At 44.6% G+C, this 24,089-nt stretch overlaps 1 protein-coding gene across 7 annotated transcripts in view; it reads left to right on the plus strand.

Moving 5' to 3' along the window:
* Positions 1–24,089, plus strand: part of KDM2B (lysine demethylase 2B) — a 104,134-nt gene that overhangs the window by 14,321 nt on the left and 65,724 nt on the right. For 5 of the 7 annotated variants that reach the window (XM_059863716.1, XM_059863719.1, XM_059863717.1 and 2 more), the window contains exons 5-8: positions 9,787–9,965; positions 11,762–11,868; positions 20,402–20,495; positions 21,354–21,507. In XM_059863716.1, the coding sequence (XP_059719699.1) occupies positions 9,787–9,965; positions 11,762–11,868; positions 20,402–20,495; positions 21,354–21,507 (534 nt within the window). Of the gene's footprint in view, positions 1–9,786; positions 9,966–11,761; positions 11,869–16,885; positions 17,043–20,401; positions 20,496–21,353; positions 21,508–24,089 lie in introns of those variants that run through there. The other 2 variants (XM_059863721.1, XM_059863722.1) reach the window with 2 other exon arrangements.

The following is a 24,089-nucleotide window of genomic DNA, read 5'->3' on the forward strand; positions in this document are numbered from 1 at the left end:
AGAGACAAGAGCCCCCCTAACCCATGCTTCTGGAAGCAGATGGTATTGAAAAAGGAATAGAAAGAGATAAAAACATTGTAGGTAATAATTACTCTGGCTCTATAAAATGTTTCATATACCTATTAAAAACTGTACACACCTTTATAGGTGTGTACACATAGACATGTATAAATTTCATTCAGTACTGAATCAAGAATCGTAAGCAGTGTTTCCATGGAAGAGAAAATTGTGCTGCTGGTGGTGACTGCAGGTCAGGTGGGTAAAGGCAGGAGGGAGGGCAGAGACCGTGTAAAACACTCCTTTTACATTAGCATACATTTCTTGTGGTGTGTCTGCACAATGGTCCCCCAGCTGGCTGTGCAAACCTTCAGCTTTTTGTTAGCAGCTACTCAAAAAAGCTGAAAGCAAATCAGAGAAGTGTCCCTGAGAAGCTGCTTCCTAGTGATTTTTTGGTTCATTCCTCCTGCGTGTTTGCTGCTCCTCTCAAATTGATCTGTTCTGAAAATTGTATCATGGTTGAATTCACATCCAACTACAAAGCAAGTCGAGAGGCTCGTAGTGTGGTCTGCAGGCAAGTAGGGGAAATTTTGTCTTAATCAATGTACAGTTCTCCATCCTGTGAAAGAAAATTAGCTGTGTAGATACAAAAGAAGGACAAAGCAGCCACACACTGCAGCTCAGAAAACTTTCCATCATTTCTGCTGAATAGGGACTCAGTGTTGCTTTTTCTATAGAGCAACGCTCCATTTGTTTCAAGGAAGTTGTGAAATTGGAGACCGAGAGGAGTTCAGGGGGAGGCTCATTAGAGAGGCTCTGTTGTAAGGAGCACTTCCCAAAATTAAACTGGCTGCTCAAAGGAAGTGCAAAAGTCTGCCCCCAGACTTGCATCTAAGTCTTGATTAAGATGTATGGTTCTCCCCTGGTGTGGGGATTTGTCCTGTGAATGGGAATGCCACGTTGGGAAGAGCAGAAGAGCTGAGTCAGGAGGCATTAACTGCTGTGTCTCCAGCAGTCTTGTGTGGAGGGACAAGGAGGAAGCAGCGAGGTCTGTGCTCTGCTCCTGGGACCCAAATAATGCATTTTTCAAAACACACTGGGCCAGGCTCTTCTAGGGGAGAGGAGTCATCACTGATCTCATGGGAGGGGAGGTACTCGGATGAAATATTTCCAATCTTTGTAAGATTTCTCCTCTTATTTCTCATGGGGTTTTTGTGCCTCACTGGGTGATCTGTGCCCGACCTGCTCTCTGGGTTCTGCTTTTTTTGCTTTTCATGTAAGTGGGACTGTTGAATATTAAGAAAACTGAGTTAAAGAAACATCCATAGTTTGGAAGGCCAGTGTCTGTGTAGTTTTATACCAACCTATGAACGTGTTCCTCAGGCTGTGAGAATTCCAGCTGAGGGTACCTCAGCCTCTGGACCCTGCAGGTCACACCCTGAATTTATCAAGGGACTCAGATCCACAAGAGACCTGTGTGTGTCTGACAGCTGAGAGGAGCAGGGATCCAAGAGCATCTTGAAGCAGGAGATAAAGATGGCTCCCTGCAGGAGGAGGCTGAACTTGGCTGTTCCTCACAAGTGACTGTAAAATAATTCCATGTCACTGCTATTCCCATTGATCTGAGGCTACAAGGCCAAACCCTGTGTTTTCAGGGAGCTGGGTTATGTACCTGCCTACAAACTTTCCAAAGGGAAAAACGGAGAATCAGAAAGCAACTTTCATCAGGGCCCCACTGATTTGTCTCAGATGTTTTTCAGAAACATGTGTTTGACATCCAGTCCATAAAAATAAATTGTTTCCTCTGTCATGTTGTTTTGTGACCAAAGCTTGTTTTAAAAACTTGCACTATTTTAAAAAAATGCTCTGTGTTTAAAATCAAGTTCCAGATTGCTCACAGTCATGCTGTCGGACCTGTCAACATGCTTCATGCTCTAAACTGGGAAATGTGCTAAGTCAGGCCTAAAATCAGCAAATAAATATTACCACTGAAAATGATAATTTCCCGGTGCCTGTAAGCTCAGATGGAGTCAAACCAATGGTCTGTCAACAAAGGGGTTTTTAAATACTATTGGTATGAACTGGACAGACTCCTAGCTGCTGCATTTATTTTTAAATTTGAGTACTGCAAAGAGGAAACATATGGACAATAAAAGTAAAATAAAATAAAATATAATGTGCTATTTCATTGAAATGATTGATCCCAATTCTGTCTAGCAGGTTTCTCTTTCCTAAGTACAGCACTGGAGGTTTATTGGCTCATCCTTTTGTCTTTGTGCTTTTTTCTTTCTTTTCCCTTGAGCGACCTCTCCTGTTTTCTCTGTATCCCTCTTTCCTTGAGGAGGCTGCTGTACTGTACAGAACTTGTTTTACCCCCTAATTCCTTAGAAGTTTGTGAGGAAGTACAGGTAAATCCTTGCAGACTCGAGCAAGTGTTCTTAGGGTACTCTTTCCAGCCATGAACCAACAGTGATAGAGAGAGCAGCACGCTTTGCTGGGAACAGGGCCAGTTGGACCTGGTAGGTGGGGTTTTTTGTTTCTCATGGAATCTATCCCTCCTTTGTGGGACACCAGCAGTCCCATATGTCAGTCAGGCAGCCTAATGTGATTTCTGACCTCCTCCAAGTTAGCCAGGGCTAGGAAGAATTACAGAGTTGTGGAGCTGCACTGTGTTCTCTCCTGGGCAGAATTAAAATTAGTAACTAGACAGCAAAGTTTCTGAACTGATTTTTTTCAAGTGAAGGTTCCATTAGTGATTTTCCTACAGTCTGAGGGCTCTAATTTGTTGAAAAGTGAAGTGGTTTGTAGCAGCTCTGAAGGAACCCTTAGGGACTTTGGCGTCCACCAGTGTTAAGGTGGAGAAGTGCATAAATAAAGTGGAAATCTCTGTCTATTAAAGTGTTGTATTGCAGACTTTCAGAGGATGTTGCTTCATTTAACACTCTCTGGTTTAGTGCCTCTTAAACAGCTCATTGTTTAAGAAGAAAAGCTGCAGTCTGTAATAGCAGGAGGGAGCTGGGCTGTGGTTGGTGTCATCGTGGGATTTCCCCCAGTGCTGTGCTGGCTGCACATCCTTCCCCTGATGTTTGTGGAACTGTGCTGGGAAGTAGGCAGGGAGCTGACCCCGCTCAAAAAAAATTATTTAAGCCTCATCAGTTTCTTGAGTATTGGTGAACAGTTTGTATCATGAAACCAGGACCTAGGGCAGACAGAGGTTAAAAGTTACCCAGTGTTCCTGATAGACTGGAAATAGAAACTTCTCCCTCTAATACCAATACCAGGCTCTGGTGCCAGACCATCTCTCTGTCATCTAAACTGGCCTCTAGCTTTGCTGCTGCTGCCTGTTATGTGACAGGGGGAAGTGTCTCTGCTCCTTGTGCTCCCTATTGCAGCCAACAATTTGCTTTTTTTGCCATACCAATTAAGCAACTCTAAATTGGCATCCTGCTCCTTCTCTTCCTTCTCTCCTCACTTCTGGCATTGCTCTCCCATCCCCTCCTGTGTGCTGGCACAGGCCTTCCTCTTTCTCATAGTGAGGTGGTTCAGGAAGTTGAACCAGCAGAAAACTCACACTGTCTTTCTCCCTTGCAGAAAGGTGGAGGAATTTATATACATTTATTATTTTTATATTATTTTGGTGCTCGTTTAGCTCTCAGCACTAACCAGTGCTGGGCTAAGCTGTAATGGACATAGCCTTCCCCCTCTGTCACAAGTTTCCACTGGGGCTCTGTGCATCAGAAGTGCCAGGTGAGTGAACTCTGAGCCATGGATTAGGCTTTCTGTGTAATAAAATAAGTTAAAAAAAGGGCATTTGATGCTCTCTCATTATGCCTTTTTTTTTTCTCCTAGAAGTAAAAATGAAATATTATAACACTCACTTGCCTATGTTTAGCACGTCCGCTGACTTGCCATTTTGGAAGAAGAACCAGTTCTATTTTTAGAGCTGAACTTCCTGTTGGAGCTCTCTTTAAGTTTGTCCTTTGCCTAACACAGGCAAACTCTTTAAAAAAATCTTAGTTAAACTGGGACAGTTTTGCTAAAAACAGTCATGTTCATGTCCAGATATAAGCAGCAATAAATCTGCTTTGAATGAACATTATGACAAAAATACAACCTCCAAGAGAATGTATTTCCATGATGTCAGGACATGAAAGTGAAATTGAAGTGATGTGTTGGTGTGGTTGGGCATCTCAATGCCTCTGTCTACAGGTGGATTTAAAGATGAATTGTCCATGTGGAAAAATCAAGCAGAACAGCTGTTTTAGAGTAACTCTCCACAGTCACACCGTGTTTCTGCAATAAGCATCCTCTTCTTTAGCTCATCCAGACTAGAAATGAGCTGTCTTATTTTGGAGTGATCCCACCCAAAATCCTAAATATTTTATGGTAGTTGTTATGCTTTACTGTAATAATGTACCTTAGTTCAAAACTACCTTCAAGTGTCGTGCCTTTACCTAAAAATATATACTAATACAAGCATGTTTGGAGGTTTGATGTAATCATAGCTATATATTTCTTCAGATGTTCTCATAAGTGTGGGTATGAGATGTGTGGGAGTGTTGCAACCCTTTGACACCTTCAGATACCCTTCTAGACCAGAGGGGAGCTGCAGGATTGCTGGTATAGTGCACAAGTTGATGGGCAATGTGAGTGTAGTTGAAGGTCTTCTTCCATTTTCCTAATTGCAAAGTATGAGGGAAATCAAGTTTTCCTCATTATGGGCTGATGATGAAGCTTCAGAGGGCTAAAAGGTTATAATTTTTATAACATTTTTCTATATTGTTACTGTTAGATATATATTTTATGTTGAGATATTTTAGGAAATGACTAATTTAAATAATTTTAGTAATTTAAATTATTTTTAATCTTAAAAGAAATTTGATAAGAGAAATAAACCATAAGATTTTCACCAAAGTTACATCCCATCCCACTTTTTCTTGGACCTTGTATTATTTTTCGTTCTATAATTGTTATTTTTGTGCTCTATGTTTTCAGCCACCTGGAGTATGCTTCTACTACAGATTAATGCATTGGGATATAAAAAATTAGAAGTAAAATGCTTCTTTGTATCAGGAATTTTTTCTATGAGCTTTTCACTGCCTGAAGCTTCTAAGAATCACTAAAAATGATGGCTTGGGTAGCCGTAAGGATACTGATTAATTCCATCTAATGCCACTAAAGCACACGATCTGCCCGAGCCCCTTTCTCCAGCCCAGTCTGCAGCGTGGAGGCTGCAGAGGTTCCCCAGGCTGTTCGTGCTCGCGTTTCGCTGTGTGCACGCAGCTCCTCCCGCCGCTTATCGCACCTCGGCATTTGCTATCGAACCGAGGAGCTGCAGAGGGGCCGGAGGGAAGGCTCGTGTCGGGCACGGCCCTTGGAGCCCTCGGTGAGGAGGAGCTGCTGTGACCCGGCTGGGAGGGCTCCTGCTGAATGCCAGACTGGCGCTGGGGACACAGAGGTGGCCGAGGGGACAGGGAAGGCCCAGCTCGGCACAGGGGGCGCCCCGTGGTTTCCTGGGGCCCGGCGGCGCTGGGCGTGGAGCTGTGGGGAGAGCCGAGTGCGATGTCCGGGCTCGCTTCCCTTTGTTCTTCTGTGCCCTCTGGTGGCACTGAGAGCGATGGGATCGGGACGCGCCTCTTAATTTGCTCCCACCCTCGCTCTGAAATGCAGGGAATGTCGGGAACAGCTCCACTTGAGTAAGGACTTTCTGCTCGGATTCACATCCCTCCCAGTTAGCTGGGGATATCATAATAGTCTCCCGTGGGCAGCAGAAGAATACGTGCTTCCAGCTCCGGGAGCTCCGGGGGGATTAACTGGGATGCAAGTCAAAGCCTCAGTCTTTAGGTACAATTAACCCGCTAGCGAGGCTGGCAGATTTCCTGAGGCTCTGCCAAAAATCCTGCTTTACAAACCAAGGATTTTTTCCTCATAAGAAGCATAAAGATTAGGCAGGACCAGCGGGGCTGGTCCCTCGGCGTTGGAGGTTGGTTTCTGGTTGTCAACACTGTATTGTACCTTCAGCACAGATCTCAATTCAGCCACAGAGGGTTAAAATAATTCCCCAAGGTAGCTTTATCCTCTTAATGGACAGGCTTGATAATCATTCTTACAGAAAGGACATTTCCTCTTTCCTCTGCTGTGGGGGAGTTGCACCTTTTCCTGCTGGTGCTGTGCTGGAGAAGAGACCACAGCCTAGAAAACTCTGGTGTCGTTTGCAGCTCTGATTCACACCTCCTGTGCATTTCTCATACTCTGCTGTGTGGTTCATGTTTGCATTGCTTCCACTGCTCCAAATATCCATGCTAAACCCACATCATGGAAAAGGATGGGCCATGCTGAAGGCTGGAGTCTGGCAGCTTGGATAACCTGAAGCTCAAGGAGGGGAAGGCAGTGCTTCACTGGTTAGAAATAAAAAATGGCACTTGCTGGACAACAGTGGATATGATTACAGTCCCAGCATTTCCCATTCCCTGTTCCCTCTCTGGAAAATTGTTAAAATATTTTATACGTGAAGGGAAGTGTGGGTGCAAACTCTGCAGGGGAGATCAACAAGAGCTTTGCTGAATGACTTCAGAGATGGAGCCCATCATTCCATCATCCCAGAAGTGTCTGGGGTGGGCTTGGTGAGCTGTGATTTGGGAAATCATTTGCTGGTGCAGGGAAGATGCCTGTGTAGCCTTCATTCCTGGAGGTCAGTTCTCTCTCTTACAAGGGGACAAGGTTTGTTTCCCTGCTGCTCTTATTTTACCAAGAAGGCCAGAAGGCCCACTCTCTGTGCCAGACCAACTTGTCCAGGGTGGGCAGTGGGAGGCAGGGACCCTGCACTAGTTGTTTTTCCTCCAGATGTTCATTTCTATGTGAAAAAAAAATTAAATTACAGCATATAGAAATGCTGTACAATTCAATCTCTGAGAATCTTTACAGTGTCTTGGTCATTAGGCCTCTAAATAAAGGGAACTGATATTATATATGCTATTGTCACCTTAATTCTAATGGGGATTTTACTAATACATGAGCTGGAGTAACTTGATATGTTTTTAAGGTTTTAAGCAAAGCATAGTTCTCCTGTAGCTCATACTGATGGATTTTTTTTTTCCAACTTACATCCCTGCAATTGATTCTTCTGTCTCCTTCTTGCTGTTGTCTGTTCTTCTTGTCAGAGATGGCACTAGCTTGTTTCTTAGTTACTGTCTTTGTCATCCTTTGGGGATTCACTTGTGCTCCATGAGCAAGCAGCAGGAGAGGAAGATGTTTCTTTAGGCTGTAAAATCCCCCAGCACCACCACTCTGCCTCTGAGTCACATCTGCTGCCAGAGAGGAAGCAGTGCCTCTCAATCCCACATTGCCCAGTCCAGAGCTCTATTGGAAAGACAGCCAGGGAAGTCAGGGGTGAAGTGGTGCCCAGCACACTGAAGCTTCCCCTGTCAGCAGAGACTCTGCCAGGCTCCAGGAGTCTGTTCATCCATGTCCAGGGGTGATGAGCTGAAGTGAGGGACAGGTGGGAAAGAGGGTGAGAGGCTGCCAGAGTCACTGAGGTCCTGCTGGGACCTGCTGGGCTGCTCCAGGCTTGGTTGAGGGGGGTCCCTTCTTTGAGAACACAGTGAGAGTGTGATAAAGGGATGCCTAGGAATTGGTTAACAGACATGGATCATGGTAAAATGTGTGTGGAGCTGCTCAGAAATCCAGCCTAACCTGAGATCTCTCAGCCTGCCATCACTTTTTAGGCCTCTGCTTCTTTCCCTTGCTCTTTACTCTCCTAGATGATATTTTTTCACCTTGTACTAGGAACAGGAGATAGAAGAAAGAGCTGAATTTTTTCAGGACAGAAGAGATAAAGCTGGCAGTGAGCCAGAGCTGCTGTGCAGTGGGCAGTGAACACCAGGATGTGAACCTGTAATTATACATCTCAAATTCTGTGAGCAGTACTCCAAGAATCATTATGTATAGGCTTGTTTGACAGTACTGTGGCTTAAGAGAAAAACATCCCCTCAAATTACTCTTTAATTTGGAAGTCAAGAGATTATCAATTCAAATCTTAAACTCTTCTGCCTGTAATTGATAATCGTGTTCATTTAACAAACCTGCTATTGAACTGCTCCTCACACTCTTAATTCATCAGGTAACTGCTGATTTTTCTTTTGGAAAGGATAATTGAGAGGCTCTACGAGGTTGCTTCCAGCAAAGCTGAGATCAGACCTAGACTAAAATATGGCAGAACCCGGGCTCAGCCACGCAGCCCTTCAAAAGCAATCTTTCAGTATCTGTGTCCTCAGCCCCTCGGGGCTGTAGCCATTGCTTTGATCCCAGGCCCTGGAAGCAGAGATCAGGATGGCTTTCATTAGGGGCCTGTTTAACAGGACTCCACTCCAAGCTCCTGACCTGTGGAATTAAAAAAAGACCATTCCCCTAGTTTAAAAAAAAAAAAAAAAAAAAACACAACAAACCCTCCAAGCCATAACTAGATTTTATGTATGCTGTTTCAAACATGCAGATGCCAAATTTAAGGACTCTTGTGCTTTTTCACACATAACTAAACTCTCCCCATCCTGCCTCAAGGTGGCAACACTCCAGACAGTCCCAAGCCCAGTCCGAGGATGGGCTCCTGTTCCTTGGCCTTGGAATGAGGAGCTTGACTGACAGGCTGGTGGGACTATTCCAGATTTACACTGTATAAATTTTTCTTTTTTGATTTCAAAGCTTTACAGTCTTGAGTTCCTTTGCAGAGTCATTATCACATCTGTCACTGTCATTGCTATCAGGGGCTAAGGATGTTTGTAATGGAGAGCAGCAATCCAAGCTATTACTCTTGCTGAAATACTGCTCCCAAGCACATGATAGACCAGGTGCTGTAATTATTAATAATTCCCTCTGATGGTGCATTGCAGCCCTACATTTTGTATTAATGCAATTTATTTTGAGTTATTTCTTTGGCTGTGAAAATTGTTTTGGAGAGATTTTTTGGAAGCATTGCGAGTTTGTTTGCTGGAATCCTCTCCTGGAAATGAGGCATGTCTCTCATGGGCTCCTGTTCACTCACACACAAATGAACTGCTAATTAGGATGATGAAATTGCTGGGAGAGGTGAAACCTTCCAGTTGGCCGAAGAGAAGATTGTGGATTAATCTGTGTAAAGCTGAAGGCTGGACTAAAACTGCTGCTCAACATTCTGGTGCTAATGAGACTTGTATGTCTGCCACTCGAGGAGCTGAAAGTAAGGCTTGAGGTTTTTGTTGAGAGATCCAAAGTGGGGACTCACTCCTCTATGGCATTTAGTGCCTTCATCCACTGGAATTGGGAATGTTCAGCAGTTTACAGTATCCAGTGATGCAAGGCAGTTTTTGCTCTTTGTGATAGTTTTTGTACATGAGTAAAAGCATCTTGAGAGACATATGGATGTTTAGAAAATTGCAGTATGATTTGGAGAGCAATTTGTCTTGCCTGCCCCCTGCTACCATATTGTATTACTTCTTCATAGTTTTTCATGTACTTCTGCTCACATCAATTCACATAAAGGAGGAAACTGCTCTCTCCATCTCTGTGAAGAACCAGGTGACCTGTTCAGTGTCACACTGGGCAAAAAAGTCTAGTTCCAAGTTAGTTCCTTGCTCACTGAGCTTCTTAGGAGCCATGGAAGGGCTGGTACTGGTCTCATCCTCTTTTCCTGCAGTTTCCCTGCAGTCACTGAGAACTGGTATATATAGAGATATCTAAAACAGCATACATACATGTATGTAAATATACATAAATGAAGGCAAGGCAGATGCTCTGAGCTTGCTGCTGTGTTTGCAGGAAGCCGCCGGATCGTGGATGTGATGGATGTGAACACGCAGAGGGGAGTAGAGATGAGCATGTCTCAGTTTGTCAGGTACTACGAGACCCCAGAGGCCCAGCGGGAGAAGCTCTACAACGTCATCAGCCTGGAGTTCAGCCACACCAAGCTGGAGAACATTGTTAAGCGCCCCAACGTGGTAAGGGAGCCCCTGGTGATGGGCTTTATTGCAGCTTCTTCCCAGAAATAAATCAGGGAGTTTAAACAAGGTGATGGGAAGTGCCCGGAACTCCTGCTCGTTTAGTGTCAGGATCTCATTTTTAGCCAAGTAGAAAGCTGGTGTCCTTGACAGTGGAAGTTAATTTACAGGAATTAGGTACCTGATGAGCTGTTAATCATGCAATTTGCACTGATACACAGTTCCTCTCAAGGTATTTAGGGGAAACTTCATCCAAAATTAAATACCTATCTAGTATTTTTCCTCCTCTAAGAAAGCTTAAACTATCAGGAACCTTGGACTCATTATAAATGAAAACTCCTTTTACCCAAAAAAAATGTTCAGGGGGTTCCAAAGCAAAAAAAGTTGGGAACACAATTGTTAAATGTAGAAATGTTTACATAATTAAATCAGCATAATCACTGCTATGTCAGAATTAGCAGTAGTGGAAGGGGGTAGATTTGTCCATACTTTTTAAACGTAGAGGGCTCTTGTGATTTTATTCCCGATGGAGTCACTGGCATGAAACTGTGACCTTCTTAGTAAAGATGATTTCATTTATCTCAGAAATGTAGCCATGTGTGCTGTGCTAGCATGTAGCTGGGGATTAAACTACAGCTCTATGATGTTTTGTTTTCAGACACTTCTTACCTGATTTCTAAGTCCTATTTTAGTTACAGCAGCAGTTTTTTCTGCTGGGGACATCTCTTACCCAAGACAATATAGACACCACTCTTCTGTCTAAACAGGTCACAAATAGATGGCAGCTCTAATTGCTGATTTGTAGAAGTAATTCTTAACTAGACTCCTTTGTTCTTTTACACACAGATCACAAATTTGAATATTAAACACGTATTTAGAAGTTCATTCAGATTTTTGCTGTCATTCAGACACTTAGCGGGCAATTTGAAGGTGCTCTGGGGAATTTCTTGTGTTCAATTGATCCCGGTTTTACCAAACACATTGTGCTCAGCGAGCTTTTAAAACATCTGTGCAAATTTCCTGGGTGCTTAGAAATGAAATACGCAGTTAGGTACCTGTTATCACGTGTAAATGGTTATTTCATAGCTGTTTTAAATAGCCTGAGTGTACCGTTGTTTGTAAAACCAGGAATATTTAGATCTTACGGGAAAGAGAGATTTGCATTCCCATGGGAGTAGAAGAGAGGGTGTTGTGGCAGTCCAGTACCTAAAGTCAGCTCCTATATATTTGTATAAGATATTCCCTTGAATCCTGCGGAGTTTTGAGCCCGTGTAAGGCAGAAATACCTGATTTAGGTTCCCTGCTGTGTAAACTCTGGGTTGCAATATCAGAATGTGGGAATTATTCCAGAATCAGGGCAGTAAGCAAGTTTTGTTTTCACATACAGTTGTGATATTGATGGAATCAGTCCTATTTCCACCTTGAAATGGAAGATATTAGCAAAGTATAATCTCTTTAATGTTTGCATTTTAATATTCATAAATGCAATTTCTAGGCTGTTGGCTACAAAAATGCCACAGACAGTACAAGACAAGGGGCTCACAGGTGCTCATGAGACAGAATTTGCACTTAGATAAACTGACTGTCAAACTCTCCTTCCCCTGTGTTTTAAGGGGTTGAATTGTGGTGATTAAATGCTGCACCTTAACAAGTTGAGTGCACAGGACTCTTTTGCTGAACAGCAAGGTTCTCCCTGTCTGTGAGCATCTGCTATTGTCACTGGAGGAGTTTCAGCCAACAAGAATATGTCCTACCATGTGTTCAGGAGCTAACAGTTGATTCTGGTGGCCTTTCAGGTGGACTTAGTCGACTGGGTGGATAATATGTGGCCACAGCACTTGAAGGAGAGACAGACGGATGCTACCAATGCTATTTCAGAGATGAAATACCCCAAAGTGAAAAAGTAAGTATTTAAAAAGCTCTGCTCTTGACTGCTTTCAGTCATTTTAACTTTGCTGCATACAGTCTTTAATCAAGCCTCTTTGAAAAGTGCATTTTTATTTTTCAGTTTTGTGTAATTCTTTTTTGAAAATGGCAGACTGACCTTAAGTAATAAATTCTCTGAAAGTGCTGCCCAAAGAGATCACATCACACAGATATGTCACACAGACATATTCAGAGTCCTGCTGTAGGCTGGGCTCAGATCCTGCCCAGGTTCTAAACTGCTAATGACAGACATTATTAGCTGAGAAATGTTTTGTGAAATGAACTTGAAGCCCATTTTTAATGGGTGTGTGTGACTTCCTAGAAACTCTGTCACTGCCCTTCCTGCCAGTTTGCCTTTCCATTCACGTTTTCAAGAGCAAGGTCAAAGATTGGACAGGGCCAGCTCAGGGCAGGTTTGAGACTGAACACAAGAGCAGTCTGTCCTGGTTCTATCTCAGCTCTCGGTTTTGGGCAAACATAGGCTCACTTTGCTTTTTCTTCTGCTTTAATGTCTTCCTTGAAACTTTTTATGTGGTGATGGGAAAAAGGAACGATTTGAGGGCCTCAAAATGTGCACTGCAAGTTTCATGGGAATGAGTACAGCTGAGACAGGGGTTCCTTTAATGATGTAATGACCTGTATGGCTGATGAGCACCAGGTAATCCTGGAAGCCCTTCACTGCTGTTTCTGTTTTATTGGCCAGACTGAATGCTGGCAGCATCCCAGGCTCTGCTGTTGAACCGACCTCTGGTGTTCTGCAAATCACTCAGAACTCTTTCCAAACTGTAAAATAGATTGGTACTAACAGATACAAAGGAGTGTGCAGTCAGGAAGTGATATGTAGCATTTACTCTTGTTCTGTAAAAATAAACATTTTGGAAGGTAAAGGTCTCCAGAAAAGAAGAAACTCTGTGATAGGCATTGGGGATTATGCTCAGCACCACCGATTTCAGTGGAAGTTAAAGATACTCCTACATTTTGAAAAGATCAAACTGCTCATTAGGGTAACTGGATGTGGATTGGAGTCTCCATGCATTTGGAAATGTCCTAAGTGACTTGCCTGAGGTCACACACTAAACCAGCAGCAGAGCAGCACTTGCTTCTCAAGTGGTTAGTCAGCTAAATAACATTATTTATAATTTGCCAGAGCTAAAAAACTGAATCATGATTCAGGGCCTAAGGATTCATGGATGGAACAAGGTAAGAAGTAAAGGAAACTGTTCCTCTCCTAAAGCAGGCACACTCCAGATGCTGAAAAAGAGGTAGCAAGTAAACAGAGCAAGGCAGAGATGGTTTGAAGGATAAGGTAGCAACATGACTAACAGAATTTAGCAGAAAAAGCAGAGTATATGCTTGCAGTTCACTACTTGCATCATGAAATGCCAGATGGTAGGTTTCAAAGGGATTTTAGAGACGTACCAAATCAACAGATTTTGACATGGAGTTTTTCCCATTTGTGGAGCGTGGCCTGTAGGAAGGCAGGAGATGCCTGATGCCGTGGAGGTTGCTGTCACTGGCAAAGGGAAGGTGGAGGTTGACAGCTTGATAAACTAGGAGATGTGATAGGTACAGGGAAGCTAAACACTGAAAGACTGTGAATGCTTGAAATGTGACAATAGAGTTTGATGTTGGGAAAAGGAGTTACCAGGCATGAGTGTTAAAGGCGAGGGTGATGCAGCTGGAGTGATGAGGATGTTGCTACTGAGTGTCATCTCACAGAAAGACTAGAGGAGGATGATTTACAGCACTGTTGGCACAAACTCCTCATCAGTCTGAAGAAGCCACAAAGACAAAACCAGTAACAAACAGTGACAGTCTGTGAGCACAAGAGAAGCTGTACCAGATCAGGATGACGATCTGTGGCTCTCAGTAACCTGTCTCCTGTTGAGTGCTGGCATTGATGTCCTGGCAGGAGTGTAAGAATGGTGTGAGCGTAAAATGATGCTGTTCCTAAAAATTACCTTCTGAACTTTGACTGTCTGCAGTCCAGGCAGGGGCTGTCCTGAGGTAGAAGTGGTTTCTGTGTGCTCAGTGACTCTCTAAGAGATTGCTCTTCCATGAGCATGTCTGGGTTTAAAGATGAACTCCTCAAGAGATTGGCTTTCTCCATCTTTGGGAATTCAACTTGACCCTTTCCTGTAGAGATACTGGTCCCAGCTACTGCTGTGAGTATCCAGAGGGTTTGAGCCCTTATTAAGGAAATCATGTTCAGTTGTGGAGTCACTTGCTTCACACTGCCCATTCTTTTATGTGAATCATCTATATTCATATGCTTTATTAATGACTGTTGCTCAGAAATGGGATCGATTCATTCCTTTCTCGTTCTGAGCATTCCCATAATTCTGAGAGTTTGCAGTATGCCATCCCCACCATTAACGTGTTCCCTACAAACAAAAAGCACTCCAGCGAGAGCGCTGCAGTTTCGCAGACACAGATGGCATTAGCAGACACAAATGTCTGTCTTGGCTCCTGCACGCCGAGTTCCGTGCTGGGAGTGAAGTTAGAGAACGCTCCATCTGCTGCTTCGGTTACCAGAGCGCCGCGCACCCTGCCCTGCGCTTGGACTTGCACCATTAACTTCTTCAAAAATTCTGGGTAATGAAGTTATTTTTCTGCCTGTAGGTAAATGGCTGCTTACCTCACAGGAGCCTTAGAGGACTGAATTAAATGGGGCAATAGTTTGTGTCCCCTCTTTCACGTCCCAGGGTGCAAGTTCCTGAGAAAAGTTCCTGCAGACATGGGGTCCTGGATGAGAGTGGGAAGATGCTGTGTAACCAAGAGACAGCAGAAAAAGGCAATGATATTTTAACATCAGCTTTTAGGGGCAGAAGCTTGTTATATCACCCACACCATTTTCAGGTAGCTCAAAACAAGCTGAGATTTGTTTTTCTGTTTAAATTCATCCAGAACTGAAGCAACCTGGATACAGCTGAGTCAGCAACAACAACAACAACAAAGTACTAATTTCATTTTTCATTTATCAAAAGAGATAGCCCTGCTGAAATTATTATCCTCTTTATTAGGTTTTGTGTTTGTAGCCTTGCAAGATTATTTGCAATGCAGTGGCAGTGAATAGCTACAGTTCAGGACATGAAACAGTACCAGGAATTTCTAAGAACTTGGTAATATTTGTGCTGTGGAACAAATGAAAATGAAAGCTTTGGTCACTGCAACATCCTTTTTACCTTCAAAATTCTTTCTATTACTTTAAATATCTGAGCACTGCTGTAATAGGTCTCTATAATGATGCTGGCCTTCAGTTAAGTATGGGGTATGTTGTGTGAAACATCTACCTGTTCAGAAAGGAATGCTGCTCTGTTAGCATGTCCTCAGCCCTATTCTCCCTCTCCCAGGCTGTTGTTCAGCCATCCGTTCCTTTCTATTCATTCCTTTACTAAGTAGGGATGGATTTAAACAGATGCTAAAATGCTCTGCTGAGCTGTGGTCTAATTAGAAGCTGAGGGTGCCTCTGGAGACAGGGAATCGAGGGAGCTCGCAGGTCCCACAAGGCAACCTGGCACTGGTTTATACATGTGAGAGACTTGTCTGCACTTTGTATGCCATTTGTGTATTGCTTTTGATACAAAACCTCTCTAAATAGAATTCAGCAAAAAAAATTTACACCAGTAAGTGCACGTTCGTTAACAATTTCCAAGCTAGCAAAGTAAATAAAATGTGATGTCAGATCAGTGTATGAGTCTCAAATCCTCCTTCAGGTAGAACTTGGAGGAGCAGCATCACACTTGTAACTCAAATAACCACCAGTGTTTACAACAGTTTGTGGTGGCCCTGGAGCTGAACAGCCTTGTCACAGGATGAAGAAATTAGTTGTGCTCTCACAGACACCAAAGTGCTGTTCCTGGGGCAGCCAGGCCTGGCTCGCAGTGGGTTGTTGGCTTTGTTCAGGTCACTGTGATGGGAATAAAGAATAAAAAATCCAAGCCCACCCCTCATACCCTTGGTGTTCCACCGGGGCTGGGACCGGGCAAGGGTGCGACGAGGGAAGTGTCGTCGCTTGCTTTGGTGCCAGTGTGGTCTGAGAATGCGATTTGCAGGCACTTCACAAACTCTCCGGTGCATGGCAGAAAACTGGCTTCTCTTATCTCGGGTGTTGTTTCTGTGTGTGACGGACTCGGACCGTAACCCCCTCGGGGCAGGAGCCGGGCCTTTCATGTGCGTTTGAAGTGCGCGGGGTGTGGTGACCACGGTGTGTGACGATTTGGTTCGTTCCCTCGGGCTGGGAGCGCTCGGTACCGCTCCCCAGGAGGGGGACAGGGCGAAGGTTGGTCCCGGCAGGGCAAGGGCACAGGGCCCGCTCCGGCCGGCTCCGAGCGGCCTTCCACGGGCAGGGCTGCTCCGGTACTGGGGTTCTGCGGAGCGCGGGGAGCTGGGGCTGGTCATCCCTGACGGGGGAGTGGGCCTCATCCTTGAGGGAAAAGCCGGGTTCATCCCCGTAGGAGCAGCCAGGGCTCACCCCTAGGGAGGTCGGGGCCCTCCGTGAGGAGATGCTGGGGCTCATCCCTCATCCCCGCGGGGCAGCCGGGCCCTCCCCGCAGCGGCGGGGCCGGTCGCTGCCCGGTGAGGCGAGGGTGGGGGCGGCAGCCGGGCCGGTGCCTCCCGGGTGACAATGGTTTCTTTTGTCTTGCGGCGCAATTCGTGGCTTCCAGTTGCAGGGCCCCAGTGTGGGAGCGCTGTCGGTGCGGGCCGAGGCGCCCCGAGGTAGCCTTTGTTCCAGCTGCCTCCTGGCAGCCCGCTCGCAGGCCCGGCAGAAGGGCCCCCGCGGTGCCGGGATGCTGCCGGGGGCCGCTCGCCCCCGACGCCCGGAGCGGCGCTCCCGCCCGGGGATGGGGAGCGAGGCCCGCGCCTTTCCCCGCGCTGGCACTTGCAGTTGGCTCATGGGTCTGTGGTATTCGGTTTCAGGCTCAGGGATTTCAACCAGCCGGCGCTGCTCCTGGGAGGAAGGAAGAGTGAGCTATACTTTTCTCATTGGCCCGAACAAAAAACAGAAGCCTCTGCTGGGGTTTGGGAGTGGTTTATGGGCTGAGCTCAGTGGCAGGGGAGCCCTCGCAATGCCAGAGGGAATAGAGCCGTATGGTGCGCGGTGCCTATTGCGGGAGAGAAGGAGCTGAGCTCAGGGTAACGCTGCTGCCTGTGCGTCCGCTCGCGTCTCGCCGGGCCCATGTGCATGAACGCTGCCGCTGCCTGCCCTGCCCCGCGCTGCCTTCGCATCCCGGCGCGGCTCTCGCTGTCTTTGTTTCTCTGTTTGCTTGCGGGTTTGTAGCGATGCGTGGCGAGTGCATTGTGGGTTTGCCTGGGAGTGTGGGCTCTGCGCTGGTTTATGGAGCGGTGTCTGTGTTGTTCCTGTGTTCCCAGCTCTCTGTATTTGCTTAGTGGTTTAGCTTCATTTCTATCACCTCCCTCTCTTTTTTTGGATCTCTGTGTTTGTTCTTCCTCGTGAGTTTGCAGGTTACTCCATATTTCTTCGCATCATTTCTCTAAGAAATTTCCCCAGATGTTTGTGGGGTTTTTTTGGTTTTGTTTTTTTTTTTTTTTTTTTCCTTTTTTTGGGGGGGGGGGGCGGAGTGGGAGGGGGAAGTTCCCCTTTTTTCCACATCATAAATCCGTCCTCCAAAATAACAATACATTAACTGGACAAATTTCAGGCTTGTGGAGAACACAAACCAAACTCTTCAGTCGTGAAGGGAAGCTCCCCCCAAACCGATTACAAGCAGCTGCGTGTTTTAAAACCCTGACTGAGGCTGTGCAGGGAGATAAAGTGGAGTGTGCAGGGGTTGGATGTAGTAGCAGTTGTGAAAATATTCAACTTGGGGCATCTTTTGGGTTGCTTGTGTTTTCAGGGTGTAACTCTGGTCAGGTTGTCTCCCCACGCCTGATGTGGGATTGTGCTCCTGGAGCCACTGTACCTGTCCTGGCCCAGAGCGCTGTGGCCACAGCACACAGTGGGATGTATTTCCTAGATTTCTTTCAACGTGGATGCTGTGTTAGTGCTTTCCCCCCCTTTTTTTTTCTTTTATTTATTTTTTCCCACCGTTGTTATGGAAAACCCTGAAAAGTTGAGTGGTTCCCCAAATTAGCAGCTGTTGGTGATGAGAAGCCGCTGGCTGGGCTGGAGCCGAGCGGTGCCTGAGATTAGCAGTGGCATGGAGTGTGCTGGGACCATGTGACTGCGGTGTACATTGGAAGAGGAAGCTGTAGAGGTCAATGCAAAGGCATTGTGCCAGACTCTGGCAACCAGGGAGAGAGCTGGATGGCGGAAGATCCTCCCGCAGGCTCCTCAGCCGGCCGGGAGCTGTTGGGCTTGGACAAAAGCAGGCCTGGGAGATTAACAGCATAAATTAAGGCATGGCTTGTTTGTGGATGGAAAGAAAACCACTTTATTTTTCCAAACGCTTTGCAGGTTTTTATTAATTGCCATAAGTGACTCTGTCACTAAAACCACCTTTATTGGAGTGGAAATTCTGTTTAGAAGAGTTTCAAGAAAACAGAGGGGAAAATGGGGAAACCAAGGAAAAGAAAGAGTTGCGTGTTCACAGTTATACCTGCTTTGGTGTTTTCTTACAAAACTAAATTTTAAGCGCTTTGATTTGACAGGATTCAATCCTGTTATTACCTCTCTGAACATAAACAGTTTGCCTGCTTCAGGTTTAGATTATTGACTACTGAGGAATAGCTAAAACCAGCTAATACCAGGCCATGTTTGCTCTTCCAGAATATCTTAATTCAGGGGGTGATTCTTGATAGGTAGCACTGTCCAGAAGATTTTTGTTGTTAGTGTGATGTGTTTTATATCTGGCCTTGTGGAAGCTGAAAATAATTGACTCCATAAGGATTTGAGTTTTTTACTTTAAAACAACGTGAACCTCTAATACTCAGCACTGCTTACAAGCTGAGAATTTCTATGCTGATTTTTTTTTTCCTAATGAGCAATAATTATTCAATCTGTGACTTTTTGCAGTTTGGCTGGAAGAAAGGCAACTTCCTTTCTGGGCTTCTTTTATTGTTTTTAAATTCTATCTGACTTGTAATCAACAACATCTTGGTAGAGAAAACATAAAAGGAGAATTTTTTAAAAAAAGTGTTTGGGAGGGAAGGACTCATATTTTGAAATGGAGCATATTGAGAGTGTAGACAGCTTCTTGGCTAGCTGTGATTTTTGAAGCATCTGAAATACCCCAGGGGCAGCAAAAGCTTCTTCCTGCTTCTGAAGGATTAAAAAAAAAATTTAAAAAATTCCAGAGTGGGCAAGAGGAGAGACGTGTAATTGCACAAGCAGAGGTTTTAATTGTGAGATGAAGGCGCAGGACCTTTTTTGAAGCCCACAAATTGACTGTCTTCATGACAGCATTGCGTATCATTCTGTCAACTCCGGCTCGGGATGTGGTTGCTAGGCAGCAGCTCTTATGGACCCAGAGTGGCTGTGATTTGCCAGCCTTCTGCAGACACATGGTAAGGTCCTTCCCAGCCTATCATCTACAGGGACTTCTGCACGCCGGCTGCATACTGCTGAGCCTCTCCTACCTGAATGTGAGCAGAAAAAGACACACTTAAATCAAACCTTTTTTATTTTTTCTTTCCCTTTTTTTTTTTTTTTTTTTTTTTTTTCTTTTAAACAAATCCCCTTCCGGTAGTGTTTCCATAACTCCCCTTAAAAACCAAACCAAACCAAACCAAAAAAAAAAAAAAAAAAAAAAAAAGCCATGAAACGGAGACCGGAACAAGGAAAAGAGGTTAGTGGGTTAAGTGGTGTGTGTTTCCTGCGTTTGCAAAGGTGCCTACAGTGAGGAGGGCGGCTGTGATTCGGCCATTAGTTACAGATGGTGGCTGCAGGCTGGAGATTCCTGCAGCCAGACCACAGCTCTTGTGTCTTTTCCAGCAATGCAGACTTTAAACTGCTCAAATCCTGTGTCAAGACGGCGTAAAAAATAGTGGATTTGATAGTTTGTGTGACTGCCAGCTGGGTCCTTTATGTATTTTGATGCAGAATGCCTAGAAATGTGAACGAAAAGGAGTTAGTTTGCCAAATGAGGTTTCTGTCCCCTAATCCTTGCAAAAATGGCATGAGTGGCAAGTAGGTAAAGAACATTCGGGAGGATTTATAAGCAAATTAGATTTTTCAAAACTTTGCAGCCATTTGTGTACAACTTCTGGTGAAGGCTGTGTCTCTGAAGTGATGAAGGAAAGCATTAAACAGATCACCCCAGGGACTGGCAGTGCCATAGGAAATATTCCTGAGCAGCCTAACTTTTAATGTTTTTCTGTTCCCTAACTCTGGAAGCTTTAATTCCTCTTGTATGAACAGCAAACTTAGACATGGAGAGACGTGTTTTTCAGCAGAAACCTTGTTACCTTCATGAGACAAATTCCTCTACTGTAAATGCTGAAACTTAATTGGTGGAAGCAGCATTGCACAGGCAGTTAACCTCTGCAAATTAAGATGTGAAAAATACTGTTTCAGACTGATTCATTTTTGTCCTTCACTCTGCTTGCAGGTACTGTTTGATGAGTGTGAAAGGATGCTTCACTGATTTTCATATTGATTTTGGTGGCACCTCAGTGTGGTATCACGTTTTCCGTGGGGGGAAGGTAGGTGAACCTTTTTTGATATTTGGTTTTATTTCTCTGTGCCTCTTACGGAATGGAGGGGTTGCTTTCTTTTCTTTTTTCCCCCTTTCTTTCTCTCTTATTTATTTTTTTTTCTCCTTGAGAGGATCAGCCAGTGATCGCACTGTTTCAGCAGCTTTGTTGATACACAGAGTTTGCTGAACTAGAAGGACACCAGTCACCGTTATGAAACAAACAAGTGATTTATTTGAAATACCAAATGTGTTATTTGCTGCTGGTGGTGCTTTTAGGCTCACTGTTGCTGTGGTCCAGAAGTATCTTGCAGGGAGATGTGGCTGTGTGTACCCTTGTTGGGTCAGAGTGCCCTCACCAGTCTCTGTAGCTAAAGCTTCTGCTCCCTTTAGAGATTCCACATTTCTTTGGTGTGTACAGCATGATAAGCCAGAACTGAAACATTAAAGGATACAGAAGCCTTAAAACACACAGCATGTGGAGCTGTGTTGCCATCTTTCCTGGTTTAGGATGTTTTGCCCAGTTGTAGTGTGGCCACTGTTTGGTGAGAACTGAAGTCAGTCAGTGGTACAGATCCTGTTCCTCTCTGTACCAACCCACTGTTCTGAGCTGCAGGTAAACCACAGGCAGCTTCTGAGTAAGATATTTCTGGAAGAGAGATGACAAGTGACAGTTACCCAGGCACTTCCAGCACGTGGGCTAATTGCTGCTGCTGTCTGTGTGTGCCTCTGTGTACAACACCTGGAAAACAAGTGTTCCATGCAGAAAGCAGCTCATTTACCTAACACACTGTAGTCTTGGTGGAGTCTCTCAGCTGTTTCTCTCTTTTAACTGTTAGTAATAATTAAATCTTCATTTTGTTTTTAGATCTTCTGGCTGATTCCACCTACTCTGCAGAATCTAGAACTTTATGAAGAATGGGTTCTCTCAGGAAAGCAAAGTGATATCTTTCTGGGAGACAGGGTGGAACGATGCCAAAGAATTGAGCTGAAACAAGGCTACACGTTCTTCATTCCTTCAGGTATCCCTGTTAACTTACCTGGAATGACTGGGATTGTGTTTTACTAACAGTTCTGTGTGAAACAATTCTTCACACCTAAACCCCATACTGACCTGTTTATTTGCTGTGGCAGAAGAAAGGCTAGGGACTAAATGTGCTTCATTTTCCAGAAATTAAGACTGATAGAAAATGTCCTGTGAGGAAGTGTGTGCAGTGATCACGTCTGTGTACTGGGAGAAAGGAGAGAGGAGCTGGGCCTCTGGAGCTGTCAGTTCACCACTTCTCATCAGAGCTCTACTGACTGCTGCTGTTAGCTTTCTGGGAAAGACAGTTTTCTCTTTTTGTGATCTCTTCTGGCAGGTTTCACCTGCAGTTCAGTAACTTGCTTCTTTGCCTCTATCTGTAGCCAGAGGTGAGTCTTGGTGGAACTCAAGAGAGATTCCAGTCCATGGGAGAGCAGGGGCTGTGCTCCCTCAGGTTGCTTCTTGGGGAAACAGCCTCATTGTTACAACTGTTCAGATGGTGCTGAATCTGGGCATCTTCCAGCAGCCCAGCCACACTCAGTTTTACTCTGCTGCCCACCTTAGTAGCTGTGTTGCATGATCCAGACTCATCTTGCAAAGCCACCAAATAGTTGTTGCTTTGAAGGCTGATGCTTCAGCCCTGTCTGCTCCTGCCTAAATTGGATTAAGGATGGTGGAATGTGTAACAGCCCTCATTTAAGATTATATCAGACTTTGCTTTTTGTGACTATTATGGGACTGTAAGTTTGTTTATAACAATAATTTAACACATTGCCTCTGTCTATTGGATCTTACCAGGGAAATAAATACAGGTAGACTTTCTACATGACAGAAAGGCAGGCTGGTAGATTTTCAGCTCTGGAATCAATTACTCTGTGGAGATAGGATTATTATTTTTTAACCCTAGAAACAGAGAGAATGCAGGTCATGCAGAGACAGGGACAACATTCTTCTCATATGGGGAGTGTTGTTAGGATCAGTTGAAGGCCACAAATGTGCACATTTGTAAGTATTTGGTAAGAATCAGCCTGGGAGATGACAGGCAAAATGACTTAGAGGGTGGAGGAGTTAATCTGTTAGAGGAATTAGATCTTCCCTTGAAACAGGTCAGAATGTGCTGTTACTGTTTGAACTGGGTGTTTGAGTGTGGCTGTGCTGTTTGCTTAGATCCCATTACTGCATCTTCTATTTATCTCCATCCTCCTGTGAAAAGCCTCCTACAAGTAAGACTTTCTGGCTGTCAGTTTAGTCATGTTCAGCAGCTGGAACACTGCAGGTTGTGGGAGCTTGGACAGGACACAGCTGTAACATGGTGGCTGACACAAAGTGATTCCAAATGGGTTTTTGACTGTGGTTTCTGTTTTCTTAGGAAAGCCCCAAGTACAGAAATGCCAATACCTCAGACATTTTAGGCTCCATGCCAGATTTGAAAGGCATTTATGAATAATTTCTCTCTTAGCACCTCATAGATTCAAGGATTTTTGCTCTGCTGTATGTTGTTTGGAAAACTTATTTGCAAATCTCTTATTTGTGTGAAAGGGCATTATTTCTGCCTTTGTTTTAAGAGTATGGAAATGCCTAATTAAAGGCTGTTCCAGGTCAGTGAATTGAGCACAGCTGTGTAAAACAGGTCAATTCCTGTGACCTCTTTGCTCTGGTTTGTGCACATATCATGTTAGTTAATGTTTGAAAGTGGTTTTTATGTGCTTTAGAAGTGTTTTTAGTGTTTAGATTCTGTTTATGGATGTCTGTAAAACCAGCGTGTCCTGTATTTTCAATTGAGCCTGATAAACCCTTGACCAGCCTCAACTCATCCATGAGGAAATACCTTCTAATTACAGGTTTGCTCACAGAAAGTGTAGAGGAATTAGTGCTCAGCTGGGTTGTGAATGGGGAACATTTCAGCAAGGGACCTTTCCCATAAAACATCCTGCTCTGCTTCTGCTTTCAAGTAATTTTTGGGAGTAGTTCTAGAAATGCTGTTATACCATAGCACTGTGAGGGAGAAGTAGGTAGGGAAGACTGTAAGAAGATAAATGAGGGAGTGAAATCACAGTCTGCTGGGAAATGGAAGGTTTGTCTGAGAATCTGGGATCAGCAGTAGATCCAGTAAATCCCCAAAAGTACAAACCACTTGGACAAGAATGGGGATCATTCTTAGGGAAGGCATAATTATAGTGCTCACCAGGGCCTCAGGGTATTTTCCTCTCCATCACTGCCATCATCCTTTCAGGATTAAGTTTAAACCAGTAGACTTCTGCTGGTGTTTGTAACCCTGCAGAGCCCTGAGAGCACCACCCCAGCTGTGGTATCAAGGAGGAACTGGGCCCAGTATCATCAGCACAGTGAGTTGTTATGGACCAAGGTGCATTTTTCAGCATTTTCTGCAGTGCTGGTTTATTCAACATTCCTGTGATCAAAATCCAGACAGGATGACCTGCTGTCAACTGGATGATGTTCCTTTCTGGTTCTTCTTCAGACTTCTCATGTTGCTGCATGCAATTTCATAACAGTTGTGTTTCACCTGGGAGCTGGCAGTGTTCCACTGAGGAGTAAGCTGTTTGTTTTACTTTATTTTTC

The sequence above is a fragment of the Haemorhous mexicanus genome, chromosome 19, assembly GCF_027477595.1.
Source record: "Haemorhous mexicanus isolate bHaeMex1 chromosome 19, bHaeMex1.pri, whole genome shotgun sequence".
Taxonomy (NCBI): Eukaryota; Metazoa; Chordata; class Aves; order Passeriformes; family Fringillidae; genus Haemorhous; species Haemorhous mexicanus.